General features: G+C 40.9%; 1 protein-coding gene across 2 annotated transcripts in view; it reads left to right on the plus strand.

Annotated features, from left to right (window-relative positions):
* The window catches only part of DDRGK1 (DDRGK domain containing 1), a 41,884-nt gene extending 21,745 nt beyond the window's left edge, over nucleotides 1–20,139 (plus strand). For both annotated transcript variants that reach the window (XM_030947693.1, XM_030947694.1), the window contains 5 exons: nucleotides 10,092–10,214; nucleotides 12,498–12,536; nucleotides 15,588–15,644; nucleotides 16,343–16,391; nucleotides 18,633–20,139. In XM_030947693.1, coding sequence (XP_030803553.1) covers nucleotides 10,092–10,214; nucleotides 12,498–12,536; nucleotides 15,588–15,644; nucleotides 16,343–16,391; nucleotides 18,633–18,805 — 441 coding nt within the window. In that variant the 3' untranslated portion in view covers nucleotides 18,806–20,139. The remainder of the gene's footprint in view (nucleotides 1–10,091; nucleotides 10,215–12,497; nucleotides 12,537–15,587; nucleotides 15,645–16,342; nucleotides 16,392–18,632) is intronic.
* Nucleotides 20,140–24,342: the final 4,203 nt, after the last annotated feature.

Consider the following 24,342-nt stretch of genomic DNA (forward strand, 5'->3'; position numbering starts at 1 on the left):
GAAAGTGAAAGGCAACAGCAGCAGCAGCAACTGATTTTTCAAGTGTTGTGTGAAATTTCATTCTAATTTTATGTATTTGCATGTGCTTCCCAGTTAAAGCTTCCTGAGCTGTGCATCTGTTAGCAGGAGTGACCCAGAAAAACAGGTACAGCTCAGCTGAAATGCTTCTGGTGAATACTTTTCATTAGTGAGGGAGGAAAAGTTGGACTTCAGAGCTGCTTTTTGTACTCAGGCCATCAGTGCTGGCTGAGAACTTCATGCTCTGCAATGGTGCTGCTGCAAGTTGTGGGGTGGAAAGGGCAGAGGTGTTCTGCACAGTTCTGAGATGAAAAATTGCAGCCCTCAGCCCTCACTGTGAATTTTTTGGTGGTTTTTTTGGAAATTTGTGTCTCTGCTTCATGGAGATTTATTTTAATTTGCTCCAACAGCAGGTTGTGTAAGTGGGGTGTGTTACTGATAATATTTTAAAAAGGAAAAGATAATTTTTCCTTTCCTCTGTCAGGGGTATGAAGGCAGGATAAAGCAGTTTTAAAAAATAACCCATACATTACACATACAGATTGTATCCATGAGATTTTTGTGTGAATTTCCATTTAGCTCTGGGGTTATTCCCCACAAATGCTTTTCCTTCTCAACTCTCAGTTCCTTTCCATCAGCAGAAATCTGGAATTTCAAAAATTAGAGGGTGACAATGTCAGCACTACAACATCAGAATATGTAGAAAAATCTGAGATTTTGTAAAGCAGCTTGACCAAACTTCCAGAGGGACCAATAACTCCACAGCTTCCCTTGCAAGACAGATGTACAAATTTATTTTTTTAATATTTTCCTAATGTTCTGAGAACTTCATGTTCTTGAAGCCCTGAATAATGAGCTGAGGTGACTCCAGTGCTTTGGGGAAATTGTGGCACCCTGGCTAGACAAGTGACATCAAGTGACACTGGAACTTCCAGTCCCTTGCAGGGTGGCAGCCAGCACAGCACAGCACAGCACAGCAGGTGAATTTTTAAGCAAATTTCACCTGAGCTGGGCCAACCTGCTCCTCCAAGGAAGCTGTGGCACAGGACTGAGCTGTTCTGCTGGGCTTGAGCAATTTAGCTGGGTTAACTCAGGCATGGTTGAAAAGTTCAGTAGAAAATAAAGGTGAAATTTCAACCAGGCATCTCTTCACATAGAAATATTTATTTACCTTCTTTTACTTTGGTTTCTGTTCAGTTGAGGGCTGTGTAATTTATTTTTGGTTGAATGAGGAAACTCGTACTTGTTTCTGGTTTAGTTTGCAGTATTCTTAGTAAATACTGCACTACAGCACTTCTATTTCACATGGCTCTGGGAAAAAGAGGAATACAAGCTAAGACTCTGATTTTATTTATTTGTTTGTTTATTTGTTTTAAATGTTGTGCACGACAATCCACAGAGTACTTCCTAGAACTTGGAAAATTGCTCAAATGCCTGAAAATTGCTCAAATGCATGAAAATTGCTCAAATCCAGCTTGGTCACTTTAGCCAGTACCTTCCTACTTAAATCGTGTAATTTTAAATCCTGTAATTTTAAACTATTTTAGTTTGGTTTAATTATTTGTTTTCCCAGTATTTATCAGGACAGCAAGCCCACTCACCAGGCTACAACAGGAACATTATTCTGCCTCTAAGAGGAAAATGCTTTCAATATTTAATTTTTTTTCTTGTATCTAAGTTGATAATCCAGTACCTGCTGGACATTTGCAGCATGGATCAAGGGAAATGTGTCTGACAATATTTAATGTCCATGCTCAGCTCAGTTTTCTGGTAATTTTCAATTTGTCTTCATGGAGCCTGTAACAGGAAACAATTGAAGAAAGCCTTGTCCTTAGGCTCAGAACATCTCATTTTTCCAATCTTGTTACAGCCTGATGGTGTGATGGAAAAGGCAGAGCCTCTGAGAGGATCATTGGGTTTATGGAATACACAGGATAAAATGTCATTTATTTTCCTCTAGAGGAGGAATTCTTCATGTAATATCTTGTCACCAGGAAGGCCTTGTGGACTGCACAATGATTCCATTCCTTCATCTGAAAGGCAAAATTCTGAGAGACACCTCAGGATGTGACTGATAGCAGATAAAAAACCAGGGTGCAGCTGGTTTTTTAGAGGCATTTTAGTCACTGACATTGCTGTAGTTTATATAATCCCACAAAAAATTCAGTTTATCACTGAAGTTTGCCTGAGAAATGTTGCAGTTGTCAGGTACCTCACTTTCCCCTTCCTCTCCCAGAGTATTTCTGCAGATTCACTGACAGAGGCAAACCCCCAAACAAGCACAGCCAGCTTTGGTACCTAAATTCCACTTAAACCCTTTTTTTTCCAGTCTCTTTCCTAAGAACTGCTACTAAAATTGTGCTGACAGGTAGGAACTGTACCTTGAGGGAGTTATGGGGGCTAAAATCTTGCCTAGCCTTGAGAAAAACACCCTCTGCTTCTATTTCAATAGATTTGTATGCACTTCTAAATAAAATGTGGTTGCCCCTTGGCTTGAGTGTTGCAAACCAGATCATGTATTTTTAAATTCAAGTTTCCTTTCCAGTGTTCTGCTGAGCTGATTGGCTGCAGGCCTGAGGAGGCTCCTTTATAATTGGCATTTGCTTCAGCTCTGCTTTACCCTGGGGATTTCCCTTTCACTCTTGGAGTTTTTTGGTGGTGAGCTGGTTTACCAGCTGACACCTTATCAATGAGAGTGAATTTCCTCTGATGTTGCAAAACAGAGTCTTCAGACAAAACCTGGCAGATTGCTCACAAAAAAAAAAAAAAAGCTCTTTTTCCTTTGGCCTGTGCACAGAGATTTTGGTAAATTTGAAATTAAGTGCCTAAATGCACTTAGATTTTGGTAAATTTGTATTTAAGACCTAAAGGCACTTAGATTTTGGTAAAATTTGCATTTAAGTGCCTGAATAAAAATGGTTTGGATCTTCAGAGCTGTAGAAATGAGGGTCAGCCAGAATCACAAGGATCTTCTGGAAGGTTTGACCCTAAAGTTTGACTCCTTGATCATGGAAGAAGTGGCACCAAATTTTAGTTGTTTTATTACGTGAGCATCGAGATTTGTGTGTGTCTCAGCAGAGCTCTTCATTAGTTATCTGTTTGATATTTATATCCATTTTTCCTACATTACCAGTGCATTTCTGGAGGCTGATGGAGAACCACTCCATAACTGCAATTTAAGCATCAGTTTTCAAGTGTGTATACTTCCCTCAAAATTAATTTCTCCTAAGGGAGTACAAGTTGAAAACCTTGCAAAAAAACCTCATTCTCCTCAGGTGTTGAGGGGTTAAGGACACTTTCTGTCTAAGCAGTGAGGGGGGCAGGAATCCTACAGATCCATCAGCTCTGTGCCAAATTATTCTCCAAAGTCCCTTTTGGCTTCCTGCAGAACCTGCCCTGACCATACAAAAACTGAATTCTGTACATGGAGGGATTCTTTGATCCATGGCCCTCTAAACACTCAGGATGCTTTTTCTCATCCTAAAAATTCAGGAAACAGCCACAAATAAAGGAATAACAGGGAGCAGGTGGTGATTGAAGGTAAGTTTTTCGCTTTTCCCTTTTCTAGAAAAAAAGGAGGGACCCCCCACCAAAAAGGAGAAAAAAGAAAAAAAAAAAAAAAAAAAAAAAGCGGAGAGAGAAAGAGGGGGGGGAGCACCCAAAAAAAGAAAAGAAAAAAAAAAAAAAAAAGGAGGGACAAAACACCCAAAAAAAAAGACAAAAAAAAAAAAAACAGAAAAAAAATAACGGCGGTGTCCAGTGTTTGCTCTGCCTTCCTCAGTACCAGTGAGGTTTTCTCCACCCAAGCAGCATCCTGAGCAATCTGTGATCCCAAAAATCAATGTGTGCTTCCAGCTGGGAGTTTAAGAGAGTTTTTGGGATGCTGGGGGTTTCACCTGGTCAAAGGTGTGTTGGAAATAATCCCTGGGATTATTAAGGGGCAGACAGAGGGTGAAAGGAGCCTCACAGCACATCCAGGTCCTTGGGGGGACTGGGTGGGAAAAAGAACAGAAAACAAAGGTTTGACTGACTCATTTATTTATTTATTTGTTCAGTAAAAATGTGGTCAAAGTAGGATAGTTTGTTCTTCACGTGCAGTGGAATAAACTAATCAAAAAAAAATCTTTACATTGTTCTTTACCCAAATGTTACATTGGGTAACATTTAGATGGGCGAGGAAAGAGACAAGCCTGCTTCAAAAAAAAAAAAAAAAAACAAAAAACTAAAAGCAGGCAGCTGAAGATGAGCATCTGCAGTTACCACATTTTCATCTGCTGGGATTTCCCCAGCACCCCACCCATGGCTGGGGGGGTGGCCCAGCCACTCTGCTCTGAGCCACGAGCTCAGGAGGAACCTGAGTGCCAAAAATGTGGGGTTTGAAAGGTGGGTTTGAGCTCAAAAAAGAAACCTGAGTGCAAAAATGTGGGGTTTGAGCTCAGAAGGAACCTGAGTGCCCAAATGTGGGGTTTGAACTCAGGAGGAACCTGAATGCCAAAAATGTGGGATTTACAAGGGGGATTTGAGCTCAGAGGGGCCCTGGGTGCCAAAATGTGGGGTTTTAAAAGTGGGTTTGAGCTCAAAAGGAACCTGAGTGCCAGAAATGTGGGGTTTGAAAGGTGGGGTTGAGCTCAGAACGGGCCTGAGTGCCAAAAATGTGGGGTTTGAGCTCAGGAGGAACCTGAGTGCCAGAAATGTGGGGTTTGAAAAGTGGGGTTGAGCTCAGAACGGGCCTGAGTGCCCAAATGTGGGGTTTGAGCTCAAAAGGAACCTGAGTGCCAAAACTGTGGGCTTTGAAAGGTGGATTTGAGCTCAAAAGGAACCTGAATGCCAGAAATGTGGGGTTTGAAAGGGGGGTTTGAGCTCAGCAGGGATCTGAGTGCCAAAAATGTGGGGTTTGAAAAGTGGGGTTGATCTCAGAAGGAACCTGAATGCCAGAAATGTGGGGTTTGAAAGGTGGGTTTGAGCTCAGGAGGAACCTCAGTGCCAAAAATGTGGGGTTTGAGCTCAGAAGGAACCTGAGTACCAAAAATGTGGGGTTTGAAAGGTGAATTTGAGTTCAAAAGGGACCTGAATGCCAGAAATGTGGGGTTTGAAAGGGGGGTTTGAGCTCAGGAGGAGCCTCAGTGCCCAGATGAGGGGTTTGAAAGGTGGGTTTGAGCTCAGTGCCCTCTGTGTGCCTGGCACAAAATCCTGGGCTCAGTTTGTGAGGAGACCCTGAGGGGCTGGGGGTGTTTTTGGGTTATTTGTATGGACACATTTGAGTTTTGTGGGAATTCTGCTGCCTAAATTTGGCCCTGCAGCTGCTCCATGAGCACGTGAGAGAAGCGGGTTAGAGAGATGGTCATACAAAAAATATTCTAAATAAATATAAATAAACCTTCTAAATAAATAGAAATAGTCTAAATAAATATAAATAAATCTTCTAAATAAATAGAAATAGTCTGAATAAATATAAATAAATACTCCCAGCCATCCTGACAGTGCCAGGGTTCCCCTGCTCAGTCTCCACCTTGCTTCTCCCTGGGCACTTGTGCAAAGTCATCTCTCCTCTTGCTTTGGGAGTTTATCCAATTTATCCAAGCTGCAATTTGGATAAATCTTTTTTTTTTTTCCTACAGATTGAATCATAGGTGAATTTAGGTTGTAAAGCATTTGAGGCTCTTCATGAATTTTTAATTTTTCGATGGGGAAAAAAAAGCAGCTGGAAATATTTAGTGTTCTGGAGAAAGCTACAACCGCCAGGAAGCTTTGAGGGCTGCCAGAGCAGCGGCTCAGAGCACCTGGAAATGCTCTGCTGAGCAAAATTCAGCATCTGGGAAACAAAATCCTGTTGGCAAAAGAGGGGCTGGTGGCTGAGTGCTCTGCTCTTCTGCCTTGTTGAGATGGAAGTGCTGATAGGAACCTGCTGGGATACTTCCAAAAACTTCAAGGTGCTGTTTTTCAGGTGGGGGAAGACCACAGGAAGGAGCCTTGTTCATTTTTTTTACACCTTCCAGAAGCAGGAAAATGTGTTTTAGTTGTTGTTGCTCTCAGTTACAAACGGGACAGTGTCTTCTGATCTTTTCTCTTTTTTTGCAGAACCATCTAAAAATTATTTACCAAAGCAATTTTGAGGCTTTGTGATTGGTTTTTTTGCTTTTTCCTCATTTCAAATCCTGCTGGATTACAACCTCTCTAATAGACCAGGGGAAGAACAATTATTCTTGTCTTTCCAGGATCAAGATTAAATTTAATGCACTTCCAAGAAAAGAACAATTGCTGTTGCTTCCAGATGAAGTATGGTTATGTTGGTCTTGGCATTTGGAGTGCATGTAAGGAAAAAAAATCTGCTGTTGGATTAATTATTGTGGTGATGAATGACCCAAAAATAATCTTGTTTTGTCTCAAGAGCTTCCTCAGATCTGTAGATTTTTCATGAGATAGCAGTTTTAAAAAATGGATTTGGCTTTGCCGTTACACCAAGATCCTTTTAGTCCTGTTTTTCTCATTCTTGGATGTTGGCAGGATTCTTTTTGCTGACTTTCTGGGAATTTGAGACAATTTTTAAAATATTTATTTATTTATTTATGTATTTTTATATCTATTTCAATTTTTATATATCTATATATTTATATAAAAATAAAACTTTTTATATGTTTTATATAGTCTATTTATATATATTTCATATCTTTTAATATATTTATATATAAATATATTTATATAAAAATAAAACTATGTGTTTTATATAGTAATTCTATTTATATATATTTTATATTTTTAATATAAAAATAAAATTATTTTATATGTTTTATATTTTAATTCTATTTAATATAGTTTTATATCTGTATATTTTTACATATTTTAGATATTTCTATAAATAAAACTTTTATATTTTTTATATATTAATGCTATTTTTATATATTTATATATGTGTTTTTATATATATTCTATTCATATAATATAATACATTATTTATATATTTAAATAAAAATGGGACCAAATACTCTTTGTTTTTTACCAAAATGTGTCTTTTTTAATATGGATATATTTTCTATTTACTGAATTACCTGTTCCTGTCTCTCCCTGGTTGTTTTTTTTTTTTTATGGAACAAATATTTACATTCCAACTACTTAAGGAAGCAATTACCATATCAATGTCCAGGATGTAGCATGGCAAGCATTTAGAAAATTTATTTATTTCTATTTATATATATTTTAATATCTATATCTATTTTTATATTTTTATATAAAAATAAAACTATTTTATATGTTTTATATATTAATTCTATTTATATAATATAATAATTTGTAATGTATTTAAATAAAAACAGGACCAAATACTCTTTGTTTTTTACCAAAAGACATCTTTTTTAATATGGATATATTTTCTATATACTGAATGACCTATTCCTGTCTCTCCCTGGTTGTTTTTTTTAATGGAACAAATATTTACATTCCAACTACTTAAGGAAGCAATTACCATATCAATGTCCAGGATGTAGCATGGGAAGCATTTAGAAAATGTATTTATTTCTATTTATATATATTTTTATAGATATATCTATTTTTATATTTTTATATAAAAATAAAACTATTTTATATTTTTATATTAATTCTATTTGTGTAATATAATAATTTTTTAATGTATTTAAATAAAAACAGGACCAAATACTCTTTGTTTTTTACCAAAATGTGTCTTTTTTAATATGGATATATTTTCTATATACTGAATGACCTATTCGTGTCTCTCCCTGGTTGGTTTTTTTTCATGGAAGAAATATTTACATTCCAACTACTTAAGGAAGCAATTACCATATCAATGTCCAGGATGTAGCATGACAAGCATTTAGAAAATTTATTTATTTATATTTATATATATTTTTATAGATATATCTCTTTTTATATAAAAATAAAACTATTTTATATTTTATATATTAATTATATTTATATGATATAATAATTTTTTAATGTATTTAAATAAAAACAGGACCAAATACTCTTTGTTTTTTACCAAAATGTGTCTTTTTTAATATGGATATATTTTCTCTATACTGAATGACCTGTTCCTGTCTCTCCCTGGTTGTTTTTTTTTAATGGAAGAAATATTTACATTCCAACTGCTTAAGGAAGCAATTACCATATCAATGTCCAAGATGTAGCATGGCAAGCATTTAGAAACCAATATCATTGTTCTTTTAAAAATCCATTTCTCTGCTGATGCTGGAGGAATGCCCTGGGATTGTCAGTGATATTTGAAGAACTCCTGTGTTTGTTTTAATCAGCCTCTGCAATGTGATGGAACCAGAGGCCAGATCCTTTGGGAATCTCTTTGTACCAGGTGCTGCACAAACAGAAATTCCTCTGTGCACCATTTCCTGGAGGGAAACATTTCTGTTCTGCGGGAGCCATGGAACCTTTTAGTTTGGGAAAGGCCTCTGAGGTCATCAAATCCAACCTTCAACATTAGCCCAGCCTTCTCTTGGAGAAGAACAAAACAAATTTTAAATTAAAATAATAGAAAACTGCAAATTTAGGAGTTCCCAGTAAAAACCAGTTCTTATTTAAAACATTTTCTAAGCAGTCACGTTCCCAAACAATTAATCACCGTTTTGATTTGTGAAGATGTGAATTCCACAGAACCAGGCATCACCATGTCACTGATGCTGGGCTTGGAGTTTTCTGGGCCAGAAAACTCCAAAAAACTTTATTGTGCCCTTGAAGGTTTTAATATTTATTTCAGGACAGGCCATGAAGTTTTTTTAAAAGCCTGAAGCTTTTGTTTAACAAACAACCTGTAAAAAACTCCTTTTGTTAATACAATCATGCCTTGCCTCCTGTGCCTAAAACACTTTACATAATAATTTAGATATTTTTTAATTTTATATATTATCCATGAGGGCACAGTTTGCTTGAAGAAAGGTTTTCATAAGAAAAAGACTTTCCTTGAAAACTTGATTTTGCCTGAAACTTTTACTCCCAATGTCCTGCAGTGGCAGAGCAGACCTGGGGCCAGGAACCAAAAATGTCAATGTTGCATCAAAATGCAGGGAGATTCAGCTTTTTTGTGGCCTTTAAACCTTTATATTTATTTCAGGGTAGGCCATGAAGTTTTTTTATTCCAGATAACTAAAAGCCTAAGGCTTTTTAACAAACAAAAAGTAAAAGCAAAAAACTCCTTTTGTTAATATAATCATGCCTTACCTCCTGTGCCTAAAACACCTTATATAATACTTTATATATTATTTAATTTTATATATTATCCATGTAGGAAGGACGATTTCATAAGATTTTCCTTGAAAACTTGATTTTACTTGACATTTTCACAGTTTCTCTCCCCCAGTGTAATCCAGTGTTCCTTGTGAGCACTCCCAGTGTCCTGCAGTGGCCGACCTGGGGCCAGGAACCAAAAATGTGAATGTTGCATCAAAATGCAGGGAGGGGCAGCTTTATTGTGGCCTTTAAAGCTTTAATATTTATTTCAGGGTAGGCCATGAAGTTTTTTTATTCCAGATAACTAAAAGCCTAAAGCTTTTTAACAAAGAAAAAGTAAAGTAAAAAACTCCTTTTGTTAATGTAATCATGCCTTACCTCCTGTGCCTAAAATACTTGAGATAATACTTTATATATTATTTAATTTTATACATTATCCATGCAGAAAGGAAGTTTTCATTAGATTTTCCTTGAAAACTTGATTTTACCTGAAACTTTCCACCACTGTTCTTTGTAAGCACTCCCAATGTCCTGGCAGTGGCAGGGCAGACCTGGGGCCAGTTCTGCTTCAACCAAAAATGTCAACGTTGCATCAGAGTGCAGGGAGGGGCAGGGACTTCCTGTGAGGAGAGCAGATTGATGCAAATGAAGCAGGCAGGTTGCTATTTAAGAGGTTTTCTGCCAGCTCTGCTAAGAACCAGCCCTGGCTGTGAGATGGTCACTGCCTCAAGGATGGCTTCTGGAACTCGTTGTGCCATCAAGGGACAGCTTAGACTCAGTTTAAAAACTTTTTATGTGCTGGCTGCAGAGGAAGGAGATGCTGCTTCACTTCAAACCTGATTTGGGAAAGAGCAAACTGACCACTTGTCATCTTTTCTGTCCAGGAAGAGGAGAAAAGGAAGGCAAAGGAAGAGGAGGAGAAGAGAGAATATGAAGAGTACCTGAAGCTGAAGGAGAGTTTTGTGGTTGAAGAGGAAGGGGTTGAAGAGTCAATGACAGAGGAACAGGTATGTGAGGCTGGTTCTGCAGTTCCCCCTCTCCTGTTAGACTTGCTGCATTCTGTCTCGTGTAAAATGAAATTAAAAGTTGGAGTCAGCCAAAGGTTTTTGCTTGTGAAAGCTGAATTATGTCTGTGGCACAGGTTAACCCTGGAATATTTCCTGGGGAATGCTGCTGTTCCTCATAGCAGACTCCTACAGGGCATTTTAGAGTTCTGAGAGAACTTGCTGGAAATGAATTCTGTCCTCCCTGTGTCTAAGAACTGAAATAAAACTCATCCTGGAATTCAGATTATCTCTCACTGTCAGCAGCTCTGCCTTACCCACAGACTGAGCCAGTAAAGCTGAATTTGGAGTTTGAAAGTGCCCACGGACCTTGGGGACAATTATTTGGGTTTGGCTTTATTTTCTACACCAAGAGAGCTGCTGTGAAATCAAATTAAAAACCAAGCTCTTGTCTCTAAAGGTTTCTGATAAGGGAATCCTCAGGACAAACCCACTCTGCTGCTCCTGTGGCTGCCTGCAGAGCTGCTGGGGATGGTGTTTGAAATGTGATATTTTATATAAAATCACAGCAAACCTGAAAAAGTTTTGCTGTGGTGAGAGGCAGAGTCCCTGTTTTGTCTGCTGAAAACCTGTTAGACACAATTTACTTGCTCTCACATCCTGGAATTGCTCTTGGGTTGTGGCTGCCAATTTGAGCTGTCCAGTGCATTTATGGGGAAGGATTTATTCCAGGGCCATGTGTGCATTTGCTGCTCTGCTGAAGAAGCTCTGGAATTGAATGGATTTGCTTTAGTGTGACTGAGAGTGGCTTTGGGCACAGCAGATTGTGCCCAGTGTCAAGCACCATTGACTCATTACAGGTTCCCTTGATGGATCCCTTCCCATCAAGAAAAATTCCTCCATCACACCAGGGATTAACACCAAGAGAAATTCTGTCTGCTGATGGGGAATTACAGAGAACAGCAAAAAATGCACACTTTTATTGACAATTCCTTCAAAAATCTGTCCCTGACCTGTTAGGAGATGAGATTTTCCCTAAATATTGCTGTGTTCCACTTTAAACACCCTTCAAACTGAAATGTGGTGATTGTGCATGTTCCTACAGCTGCCTGTCAAGGAGAAATTCATCTCTCTCCATGTCAGAAGAGAGAAGGTTTTAGGTTCCTCACCTAAAAGAGTTTGAGATGCCTGATGTCAGAACAGAGAAGGTTTTAGGTTCCTCACCTAAAAGAGTTTGAGATGCCTGATGTCAGAACAGAGAAGATTTTAAGTTCCTCACCTAAAAGAGTCTGAGATGCCTCCATCTCAACCTGAGATCACTTTGGTAGGGTTGTTAGGGGAGTTAGAACTTGAATTGCAGGTGATTTAAAAGTCACATTCAGAAATAATAACAGGTACAGAGTTATTTGGAGGCAGCAGAAATGAGAAGGAAATGAAGTAGTCACCCTGGCCTCGTGGTGGCTGAAGAACTGAAGCATTTCATTGTCCTGTTAGCAAAGCTCACTCTGCCTTGTGCTGAAAATCAAGCTCCTGACTCCAGAGCTCACCAGTTAATTAAGGCTGATTGATTCCTGGGGTTCCAGAGCAACCTGCTCTCCTTTTAGCTGCAATGCACAGTGTTTGCATTGCCTCTGCAGTGGAGCTGCTCCCTGGATTTCAGGTGCAGGGCTCTGAAATGCTTGAGCCCTGCACAGGTGCTGTGCAGCTGTGCTGCACTTGGCCAGCTGCAACTCCTGAGTCACTCTGGGTTTTCCTCTGCACAGAATGACCTGAGTGTGTGACTTAATGATGCTTAAACTCACCCAGATGTGGTTATTTCAGGGTATTTATGATGTGAAGAATAAAAAAATTGGATGATAACTTTTGGGAAATGTTTAAATTGTACCGGAGCCACATTCTGTCTCAAAAAATACCTGTCAGAAATCCCTTGTGAAGATTAAATCTAGATTATTTTTCTTCCCAGTTCAATATCTCAGTGTGTGTAGTTAAAACTTGGGAATTGTGCAATCTGAACACGTTTATAGTATTTCTCTTCAGCAAGTTTTTGATGCATTTGATGCTCATGAAATACTTAAATTGTACCTGAGTCACATTCAGTCTCAAAAAATACCTGTTGGAAATCCCTTGTGAAGATTAAATCTAGATTATTTTTCTTCCCAGTCCAGTATCTCAGCGTGTGTAGTTAAAACTTAGGAATAACACTTCTATAGTATTTATACTCACAAGTTTTTGATGCATTTAATGCTCATGAATTCAAGATTAAAATTGTTTTCCTGCTGTCTCCAGTCTCGCAGCTTTCTCATGGAATTCCTGGAATATGTTAAGGTAAGGTGCCTTTGGTTTTTCTTTGGTTTTAGATGGTGTGAAATACTTTTTGTCCAAGAGGGACATCTTTACTTCCTGTTTCATTTATTTAAATATTCAACAAGTAACAAAAGTGATCCCTTCAGTAAATGTTATTTACTGAACCAGCACAAACACAATTATCTAAAATAACTTAATTCCAGCTGGGTCCTGGCTTTTGGGGCAGGATGTGGCCTGGTGCATCTCCCTCAGAGTTCATGGAAGCAATGTTTGCTGTGGATTGGGATTTTTTGGGGCATTTGGGCTTTTTTGTTTGTGAGCATCAGCCACTGATTTAAAAACAATCTCTCCATGTGAGCTCAGCATGAAGGGGAGCTGCTGTACCTGGAGGATGTTTTTGAGCCTCCAACACTGGCACTGGAAAGCTCAATCCCAACTTTTCCTGTGATTCCTTCACTTTTTTCTAACCATGCAGCTTCCAGTGGTTTTTTTGTGTTCAGGAGGGCACTTTAAGAAGCAGCTGCCTTGTTTTAACCAGGGTGTGTCAGTCTCCCTTCCATCCCATTGTATGGCTGGGTATTTAAAACCTGGGCTGTGCTCATTTGTGCTTTTGATCTGTGCGGGCAAATTGCTGTATCAAAAGTCAGATGCATTTTTCTCTTCTCACTCCAACACTGGCATGCAAATCTTTTTTCTTAATGAATCCCTTTCTTCCTTTGCTGGAATCTGAACTCTCAGGATGTGTGACCTGTGTGAAAGGCTTCTCCAGCAAGCAAATCACTTGCTGCTAGTATCACTTGATACTCAGTGGGCTGCTAACCAATTTATATCCCAAAATCTCACATTTTGCACGTCCATTATCCCAGCAAAACCCTGAATTTACAGCAGATTTATCTGCTGGACTTAGAGATTTGCCTCTTGGCTAACTCTCCTTGGGGAGTCCTTTGGAGTGATTGCCAGGCAGTTCTGGACAGGAGCTCAGAGCAGAGCCCTGCAAAGCTCTGCTGGGCTCCTCTCTGCCTCCCTTTTACCTCTGTAGGTAAAAAAGGAAATTCCAGCGTCCCTTGGGATCTTCCACAAGCACTGGGAGCTTTCCAGGGGATGACACAGCCAGGGCAGGCTCTGCCCATTGCCCCTGGGCTTGTGGTGGATGCACCAGATTAGTCACAAACTCCCAGCTGAGTGTTTCAGCACAAAATCCTGTATCAGTCACTTCATCTTGACGTCAGAGAAATTAAACTTGGGCTGGAAACCCAAGTCTGAATATTCGATACCTGATTTCCTCTGCAGAGTTCTGAGCTGCAGAACTGGGGCATTGCTTTCTTTCACAAGTTTTAAGTATTTTTCTTTAATCTTGAAAGTGTGCTTAATGTATAGATTATGTATTGCCCTCATCTTCTGTTCTGTTCACAGAAACCATTGACAGGAAGCGGTGCTGAGCTGCTCGTAGCTGTCAGAAAAAATTGTATAAATTAAGAGGAATTGGCCTTTTTTTAAAATAAAATTGAATTTAGCTCTTCTGTTGAATAATTTCTTATGCTGGCATTATTTACTGGAGATAGCTCACCCTGTGCTTCATTCTTAAGGGTGTTGGGAGCAAAATGCAGCCTCTTGTTGAGTACAGCAGCAGCAGCATCACCCCTAAAATGAAATTAATTCAGAAAAATGTGGATGTGGTTTTGTAGCTGAAGGGAAGCTAAGCCTGTCTCTAGAACATGATGCATGTGGAGAAGTGTTTTATTCCCTTGGGACCTCGTGTTGTTGTATTCCAGAGTGGTGGGGGGTGCACCCTCATCCCACCTCACCCCCTTGGGCTCTCATTCCCAGCAGGATCTGTCTTGGGAAGCTTCCACTAAACCTGGTCATTGAGGGGGAAGATCTTTAAGGGAAGGTTTAAGTCCTGTTTTTCCTGTTGATGTGGCTTTGCACCAACCCCCCCCCAGACCCTTTAAAAGAAGATGTGACGAATGTTGGCAGTTCCCAGCTCTGAGAACTGAATTCCATGGACTGGTTCCAGTTCCATGTGTTCAGTCCATGGTATTCAGTTCTCTAGCTTGGCTGCATCAAACTTCACAGCTGCTAAATCTGTGTGTGCCTTCCTTTTGGGTCTGATTTTATTAATGAAAAGGATTCATCTATTTCAGCCTCTCTTGATTTCTTCAGTGGCCTCCCAGTATGCTCTCAAGACCAGAAACAAAGGATTTTATTGTTTGAAGTATTTAATTTGTTTATGGAGATGCAGCTCCTGTGGCTGTCCATACATGGATTTTAGGAATGTAAACCTGAATATTAACTGAGCTTTCCAACACTTTTGTCTTTTCCAAGCTCCTTACAAACACTGCATCCTTTTGCAACTAAACAGATGAGTTCCTAAAACTTTGGCAGAGAAGAAAACAGGACCAAGTAGCTCCAGACAAGCCCTGCAGGTGTTTTCTGTGGAGCTACAGAGAAGCACAAAACCAGATGGGAGCAGTGGTGGCTGTGCCTTGACTGAGAAAAGCTGCAGGAAGAATCTGTCAAAAGCAAAATGACAATGTGCAGTTCCAGCACTGACAAATTTAATAAGGTGTTGGCTTGCTTAGGAAGATTATTATGGCATTAGTACACATGACATCAGTAAAACAGAACTAAAGCACTTAATGCTGCCACTCTTGCCTGGGTTTTATGTAAGTGCTGATACACACCAGTGATGGTTTTAAAAGGTGCTTTGAAACATCCCTGAAAGAAGAAAGGGATCTTGATAAAACACTCCTGAAATTAAAGGAAGCTGAGAAACTCAGGAGGTGGAGGAGCAGAGTCCTTGTGCTCATCCCAGTGTGAGGAAAAGTCCGGGATCAAGGCTGGCAGATGGGTTTAGTCTTGCCTTAAGTGGGTCAGAGCACTCAGTCTTTCCACAGAGCTCCCTGCTTTAGGTAACCTCAGAGTTTTTCATCACAGGAAACTGCTTACTAGGAAAAGTTACTTAAAGGAACAGGTTCTGCTTTGTCTGGTTAATGCATTTTTTTATTTCAGTGGAAAAAAAAAAATCCCAGCTTTCTCATTCATCAGCTTAACTCTTGTTTGTCCCCACAGAAAACCAAGGTTATCCAGCTGGAGGACTTGGCTTCACATCTGGGTTTAAGGACACAGGTAAAAAAAAACCACCTGACTTTTGGGGTGGAAATACTAATTTTTGTTGGGCCCCTGCCTCCCTCGTAAACCAAAGCTCCATTTAAGTGTGCAGTGGGTTATTACAGGAATTTATCTAGTTAAAATCTAAATTATAATTTCCTTCTGCAGTCATATAACAACACGAAAAAGAGAGGTAGAGCTGTAGAAACCAACACAAGGTGCAGTGGAACTGCATGTTTGGAGTAGCTGTGGGGTAAGCCCAAGCCATAAATTCAACAAGTTGTTGCTTTGGGTTGGTAGGAGAGGTTTGCTGCTAAAAGGAGCTGGAAAAGATAGAAAAAATATGGAATTTTTGAGCAAGAACCTTGGAGAAGGACCTCAGTGCTCCATGGAACTTCCTGGCTCTGCCCAGCCTTTCCACAGGAAGATTCCTATAACCCCCTGCTCCTTGAAACAGACAAGTAATGGCAAAAAGAGTCTCTTTTAAGGGGTAGGGAATTTAATTTGGACATCCCAAAATGCAAAAAAAAAAAAAAACAAAAACAAAAACACACTCCTCTAAGACCAAAGGGTTGATTCCATCTCTCTGTGTGGGAGTATTGAATTGCTTAACCCTGAGGGATTTCAAGGTAAACCTCTGGAGTTGATCTGAATGTGTGAAATGGTTTTTGCTTCCCTTTTGATCAGTCTGTTACTCCTTTTTCTCTTCTGCACAGGATGCAATTAACAGAATCCAGGACCTGATGGCAGATGGCACCCTGACAGGTGACAGCCAAAGCACAAAGGGGATCTTCCTGGAGCTGCTGGTGCAGAAAATGCCTTCCCTGTGGCAGAGACAGAATTCCAGTGTCATTCCTGTTCTAAGATCTAGTAGGACTTGATAGCTAGATATTTATATTTTATTTATTTACCCATCTGCTGAAGGCCTTTTGGGGTTGCTGAGCAGCCAGCTGCAAATGGCTTTTTATATTTTATATTTTATTTATAAGGATCTAGTAGGATCTAGCTTTATAAATTTAATCTATTTTAATCTATCTAGTTTAATCTATTTATAATTTTAATCTATCTATTTTTAATAATATAAATTTAATAATTTTAATCTATGTATTTAATCTATTGATATTTTAATCTAAAAGTTTAATCTATCTAGTTTAATCTATTTACAAGTATCTAGTTCTAGGGATCTAGTAGGACCTGGTAGCTAGATTTATATTTTATATTTTATTTATCCATCTGCTGAAGGCCTTTTGGGGTTGCTGAGCAGCCAGCTGCAAATGGGTTTTTATATTTTATTTATAAGGATCTAGTAGGATCTAGCTTTATAAATTTAATCTATCTAGTTTAATCTATTTATAATTTTAATCTATCTATTTTTAATAATATAAATTTAATAATTTTAATCTATGTATTTAATCTATTTATATTTTAATTTATAAGTTTCATCTATCTAGTTTAATGTATTTATAAGGATCTAGTTCTAGGGATCTAGTAGGACCTGGTAGCTAGATTTATATTTTATATTTTATTTATCCATCTGCTGAAGGCCTTTTGGGGTTGCTGAGCAGCCAGCTGCAAATGGGGCCTTCTGAAATCCGAATTTGAGAGGATCACTGGGATGATTTGGGGTGGTTTCCAAGCCTGGTGGTTAAAGCCAGGGCTGGGGTGGGAGAGGCAGACATCCCAGAGCACTGCAGAATGCTGGAGCCAGTGCAGTGCTTGTTCCCAGCCCTGTCCAAGCTGGAATTGCAGCAGACACTGAGCAGGAACAAGGCTGGTTTAGAGCTGGGCAGTCTTTTCTCTCCAAGGGTGAAGTAGGGGAAGGTGCCAGCACAAACATTTCTTGACCTGATCTTGTGCTGGTGGCTGGAGAACAACTGTCTCAGCAATGTGGAAATCCTTTCAAATGCCCTAAAACTGTCTCAGCAATGTGGAAACCCTTTCAAATACCCTACAAGTGTCTCAGCAATGTGGAAACCCTTTCAAATACCCTAAAACTGTCTCAGCAATGTGGAAACCCTTTCAAATACCCTAAAACTGTCTCAGCAATGTGGAAACCCTTTCAAATACCCTAAAACTGTCTCAGCAATGTGGAAACCCTTTCAAGTGCCCTACAAGTGTCTCAGCAATGTGGAAACCCTTTCAAATGCCCTACAAGTGCTTGGAATGCAGGGAGAAGGATGTGTGCTGTGCTGGCTGGCTGTGCACAAAGGCAGGGAGGCTCTGCCTCGGTGGAATACATAAAACCAGAATTCTGTTCTCAGTCTGGGTAGAGCCACAGGAATGTGGAACCTGAGCTGAATTCCTGTCAGGGGGAAGCTGGGAAGGCTGAGCTGGGCCCCACAAGGAGCCTCCTGCTCTGCCTTTCTCCATCAGCTGCCTGAGCTGGGAACATGAGCACCAAAAAAAGCAGGGCTAGGAAGGGGAAGGGTCTGGAGAGGAATCCATGTGAGGAACAGCTCAGGGCACTTGGCTTGAGGGGAGATTGATCAAATTCTGCAGCTTCCTCCCCAGGAACAGCTCTGATCTCTGTGACAGGGACAGGACCCAGGGAATGGCTGGAGCTGGCTTAGGTTGGAAATCAAGAAAAGGTTTCTTATCCAGAGGGTGCTGGGCACTGCCCCAAATCTGCCAAAGCTCCAGGAGAGTCTGGACCACACTCCCAGGGATGCACAGGGTGGGATTGTTGATGTGTCTGTGCAGGACCAGGAGCTGGATCAGTGATCCTGGTGGGTCCCATCCAGCTCAGGACATTCTGGGATCCCTGCAGCAGCTGCTGTGGAGCTCCCAGCCAGCTGTTCCCAGTGCCAGAACTTTTCCTTTGGGCAAGAGGAGCATTCCCAGGGCCCTGGGCTGCTGCTCCAGCTCCCAGCAGTGGCCAGGAGGTAAAATCCTGCCTGGCCTAGGCGGGGGAGTGCTGCCTCAGCAGCTGGAACATCCCTTCCCAAAGCAGTGAGTGATGCCTGGGGGAGGTGAGGGGAGCCTCTCAGTGCTGTGTTTGCCCTGCAGGTGTGATTGATGACAGGGGAAAGTTCATCTACATCACTGCAGAGGAGATGGCAGCCGTGGCCCAGTACATCAAGCAGCGAGGCCGAGTGTCCATTGCAGAGCTGGCCCAGGCCAGCAACTCCCTCATCAACCTCCAGCCTGACAGCAGAGCTGTGGCTCCCACCCTGGCCTGAGACACACACTGCAGGAGTTGAAGCTCTTCATGAATAAAGCACATAATTAAAAGCAAACAAGAAGCTCCCGGGGCCATTGGGGGTGCCTGAAGGTAGGATGATGCTCTTCTGATGCACCAGCTGCAAACTCAGAAGTTTTGCTTTTCTGTCTGTTAGAGCTGCTTTTAAATGGTAAAAATTGATTGTACAAGAGGCTGGCCAGGAGCTCAAACACTGGTGCACCTGTAGCCCAGGAAGATCAGTAATTTATCCCCTGGCAGCCAGTCTCCTGTTGCTATAAACAAATTTATTGTTGTTTGCAGATTCTGATGTCTGTATCAAATTATTTGGGGTTGTTTGCATTCAGGATTCTCCAGTGGAACTGTTTAACTTTGTGATGGACGCAGCATTGGCTGCTGTATCCAGATTGGAAAGAAAGAGTAAAAAGAAAATACTAAAAGTGTGTCTTTGTTCTTGCTGAAATATGTCCTGAAACTCTGGAAAGAATGGTTGCTCTGTTCAAAATTCCAGGGGCTATTTCAGGAAACCTTTGCTATATAAATATGTTTTCCTTGGTTTATGTAACATGAAGAGTTTGCTTGCAGACAAGCTTCATCATTTCCCTGTGGCCAGGAGACAGAAAGCCCTCCAGGGAAGGACTGAGTGGGCTCATTTATTTATTTATTGTGCAGGCCAGTCCTGCTGATACCAACCAGATCCTGGTGATTCATCCTTTGAAGTCAAAGCCAGCTCACAGTGTCTAAAGGCCTCAGACACCCCCACCCCTTGGCCTCTGTGTGCTGCAGGTCTGGGGGTTTTTAAATAAAAACTTCAGACATTCTGAGTCATGCAATTAATGTTCCAAGTTAATCATTATTAATTGTATGGGTCAGTGCATTTCCTGCATAAAAATAATTATTTTTTTCAATCATTCATTCATTCTCCTTTCTGAAATCAGCAGAATTTATGTGGATGAACAGTAACTGGGGAGGACAAGAGGTTTTGTCCCTGCCAAACTTAGAGGCAGCTTGAGCAGACTAAAGGCCACCTTATCAGTGGGATGAGACAGCAATAAAACAATGGAAGGAAACATTTCCTTTTCATCTCTGCACTGCTGCTGGGTGTCAGAGTGCAGGAGAGTGGAGTTCCACCAGCACCTCGTGTTGGTGTGGAAGATCAGCACATCCTGAGTGCTGTGCAACCACAGCCAGCTAAGAGGTTATTTAGCATTTGAGGCTTGTGAAGCCTCTTTCTTAAGGATTGCATATTAAATTTTTTAAACAATATTTGGGTTTGCCACTGTTTTTTTTGTTCTGTCTTAAACTATTCTTGTAATAAAATTGACAATGTTGAAAGAATTGCAGAGGTTTTTGTTAGAAATGGGCAGGGACAGGGTTGGGGTAAGACACGACTGTGAGCTCTGCCAGCAGCTGCTCTGCCCTCCTCATCCTCTCCCACCATTTCCATTCCTGTTCTTTTCACCCAGCTGCATCCTCTCAGCCCTCAGGAAAACTCATTTTCCTCTCATTTTGGGGGTGCTGTGCTGCATGTGAATTGTGAGGATTTACATGAGCCAAGAGAAAATAATGTAGGTAACAAAAAACACGAGTGGGGCTTCTACCTCTACTGGAAACTCCTGTGGAACAACCTCTGGTGTGCCTTGAAGGAATTGTTGCACCTCTCTGAGTTTCCTGAGCGGCTGCAGGAGGTGAGGGCGGGTGGGTGTTGGTGCTCTGACCCTGGGGAACAGCCACCACTAAAAACTGCAGCTCTGTTTTCTATTAAAGGAATGTTTTGGTGTTTTCTAGGAATTCACATCCAAAGTCCCAGGAGTCCCAGCTGAAGGTCTGGAACACAGTTGCTTCAGGCCATTTGTTTGGATGGGTTATAAATGAGGCAATTCAAACCTAAGCTGCTGTTTCAGTCTGTGTCTGTGGAAGTGGAGGGGGAAGAAATTCAGGGCTGTGTCCCCAAAATGACTTCACTGGCTGAATTCAAAGCACAAGTTCAATATATCCCAAAGAGAAACCAGATGGGAAGAGAGTTGTTCCCTCCCTGCTGACACTGGAACAGGGACACCCCTGGGTGTCCTGGCTCACTTGGGAGTTGTCCCCAATGTCCTGGGTGAGGAGGGTTGGTGGCTGAGGGTGCTGGAGAAGAGGTGGAACAATCTGGGGGTGCTCTCCTCTCTTAATAAACCCCAGGTTTGGGTGCTAAACTTCATCTCCCTCCAGCCTTCCAGGGCCTGAAGGTCCAAGAGAGCTGGAGAGGGACTGGGGACAAGGGATGGAGGGACAGGACACAGGGAATGGACCTAAACTGACAGAGTTTGGGATATTGGGGAAAAGTCCTTCCCTGTGAGGGTGCTGAGCCCTTTCACAGGGTGCCCAGAGCAGCTGTGGCTGCCTCTGGATCCCTGGAAGTGTCGCAGGCCAGGCTGGACAGGGCTTGGAGCACCCTGGGACAGTGGAAGGTGTCCCTGCCCGTGGCAGGGGGTGGCACTGGATGGGATTTAAGTCCCTTCCCAAACATTCTGTGGTCTCAAGCCACGACTTTTCTCACTTTTATCCCCAATTCCCTCCCTCATCCCATTCCCTGGGATGAGCCTGGGGTTCTGTGGGACTCAGCTGGGGCCAAGCCCTGCCAGCCTGGCACAGTCAGCACCAAATACAGGGCAGCAAAACACCGGGGAAATGGTAAATACAACAAAATTCTGGGCAGCAGATTTTGGGCTCCTCACTTTGGGATGATCCATGTGCAAATCACTCATCAAAATCAGCCGTGGGCAAGGGCAGCTCCTCCCACTGCCCCTCTTTGCAAGAGACAGGATGGGGGTGATATTTTGCTTTTGCTGCTTTGTCCAATCTTAATTTCATCAATTTTAAAAAGGTTGAACTTCCCCCTATTATCTGACTTTCAGAAAACTCCCTGTTTTCTGTTAAACTTTGCCATGCATTACACAGCATTTTTCCGTATGTTTTCCCTCTGAAGTAGCACAGGGCTCCTAGGTACTCTGGCTGTACATGGAAAGAATAATAATAATAATAATAATAATAATAATAATAATAATAATAATAATAATAATAATAATAATAATAATAATAATAATAGTAATATAACTGTTTTATTATAATATATTACTATGTGTAAAATTATTATATAATAATATTTTATATTTATTGGTATGTTTTTATTATTATTATTATTACTATCATTTTCATTATTACAACAAGCTAATTGGAGCAAACCTGTCCTAATTTTGCCATTCCACCCAAAGGCAAAGGGCAAAAAAAGATTGGAAATATAATAATAGTAATAATAAAAATAAAATCATCATCATCATCATCATCATATTTATTGGTGTATATATAAAATTATTATTATTATCATCATCATCATCATTATTACAATGAGCTCATTGGAGCAAACTTGACCTAATTTTGCCATTCCACCCAAAGGCAAAGGGCAAAAAAAATTTTAAAAAGAGATTGAAAACCTTTGTCTACAGGGCCCACAAGGTGAGATCTCATCAAGGAAAACTCCAGCTTCTTGTCTGATGGAAGAATGGAGTTTATGCAAAGAGTTTACAGGTTAAAAAGTAAACTTCAAAGCAACAAAATGTCACAAGTTTTCATTTTATGTCTTTGTGATTGGAGCTTTTCTACCCATCACCCTCAGGGTCTCTGAGTTTTCTCTGTAACTATGGATACTAGGAACAGATTTCGAGTTTTTTTCCTTGTTTGGGGTTCTGTTCTAATTCATGTTGCATGTTCATCATTTTAGGAAAACGTTAAATATCACAAGATGGCAGTGAATTACAAAGCTGCAATATTCCCCTCTGCGCAGGAACAGCCACGTTCTGCATTCACAGATTTCTTTCTTTTTAACCCCAGAAGCAAATCCAGATCATTAATACCAATCTGTGGCTGCAGGGATCCCTGAAAAGAAAAAAAGCTGATACCCAGGGAAGTCTTGTGCCTGCAGCACTGCAGGGATGGCACTTCAATTCTTTTCATCTTCTTTGATACAAAAGAAAAAGTAAAACAAAGGAGGGGGGAAATGTCTCCTTCCTGCCCTGGCGACAGAAGAACATTTTATGAAGAACATTTATGATCTCTCTGCATCCATCAAACATGATATTTTGTATCCCTGGGGACAAGGTGGAACAAAGAGTGGCATCAGCTGCTGCTTGGGCCTGGTTTTGGAGGAACTGGGATAAAACCCCACACCTGGAGTGGCCCAGCCCTTCCCTAACCTGGTCCAGGGTTAATTTTGCCTTCCTCACCCACCCTGGTGTTCCAGGCCAGGCTGGACAGGGTCTGGAGCAGTCTGGGATAGTGGAAGGTGTGGGTGAAATGGGCTTAAGGTCCCCTCCAACCCAAACCAAAATGGTTCTTGTCTTGGTTTGGAAAGCCAGGTGTGTGCTAAGGCAGGAATCTCCCCTGAAATGGAAAATGTAAACCCCCTCCCTCTGAATTACTGTAAATTTTAAATTAAGGGGCTCTCAGGCAAAAAATATGGGAGTAGGAATAACAGTTCTTTATTAGGGAAGAAAATAAAAAGATAAAATTAACAATGCAGTGAACTAAAACAACACTGATAGAACACAACCTGCCACCCTGTGGTGGAATTTCCAGTCCAATTGGAATTGTGTCTGCAGCCCTCCTGCAGTGTCAGGGGTGGTTCTGCTGGAGCAGGGATCCTGGAGAAAGGTGGAGTCTTTCTCTGAAGATCCAGTGGAAGAGGAGACAGCTGCTGCTCCTCTGGGAAATCCAGTGGAGAAGCTGTGCTGGTGTTCCAGAATCTCCAGATTCTATCCAGGTAGGAATGCTTGGCTCCTTCCCCTGAGCAGAGCATGTCCCAGTGGGATGCTGTAGCTCTTATCAGCCATGCCGTGACATTCAATAGCTGTTATCAGCAGATGTCCCCTCCCAGGGGAGGAGTGATTGTGGAAGAGATAAGGAAAACTGCCCACTTGACAAAAGACAGCTGCCATACAGATGGTAGAGAATTCATCTTGCCTTGCAATCTGGGACAGTTCTTCAAAAGGCTTCTCATGCTGGGATGAACTGTTTGGGGGATGAGATTACAGGAATAACTCCAGATTTATTCGTTGTCCAATAATCCAGTTCATTTCTCTCCTGAGTCCAGGACCTGCCCTTCCCTTCCTGAAGTGAACCAGCTGAGCTAAACCCGCAGGTCCTGTGCAGAGCTGCGCTGTGGATGCAGTCCAGCACCAGAGAGCTGGCAGCACCAATAATCTGAATTTCTCTCATCTGCTCCAGTGCAGGAGCATTGGAGGGGAAAACAAAAACAAATACAAAAAAAAAAAAAACAACAACAAAAAACAAACAAAACAAAAAAAATCCACAAAAAACACAAAAACAAGGGGAAAAAACCAAAATAAAAATAAATAAGTTAAACTAAAATAAAAAACAAAATAAAAATTAAAATAACAAAAAAAGCCTAAACAAACAAACAAAAATCTAACAGGAAAAAAGCTAACCAAACACCAGGGGACAAGGACATCCCACAGGAGCCTGACAGCTCCTGAGGAC

Source organism: Camarhynchus parvulus, chromosome 4 (assembly GCF_901933205.1).
Source record: "Camarhynchus parvulus chromosome 4, STF_HiC, whole genome shotgun sequence".
NCBI classification, from domain to species: Eukaryota; Metazoa; Chordata; class Aves; order Passeriformes; family Thraupidae; genus Camarhynchus; species Camarhynchus parvulus.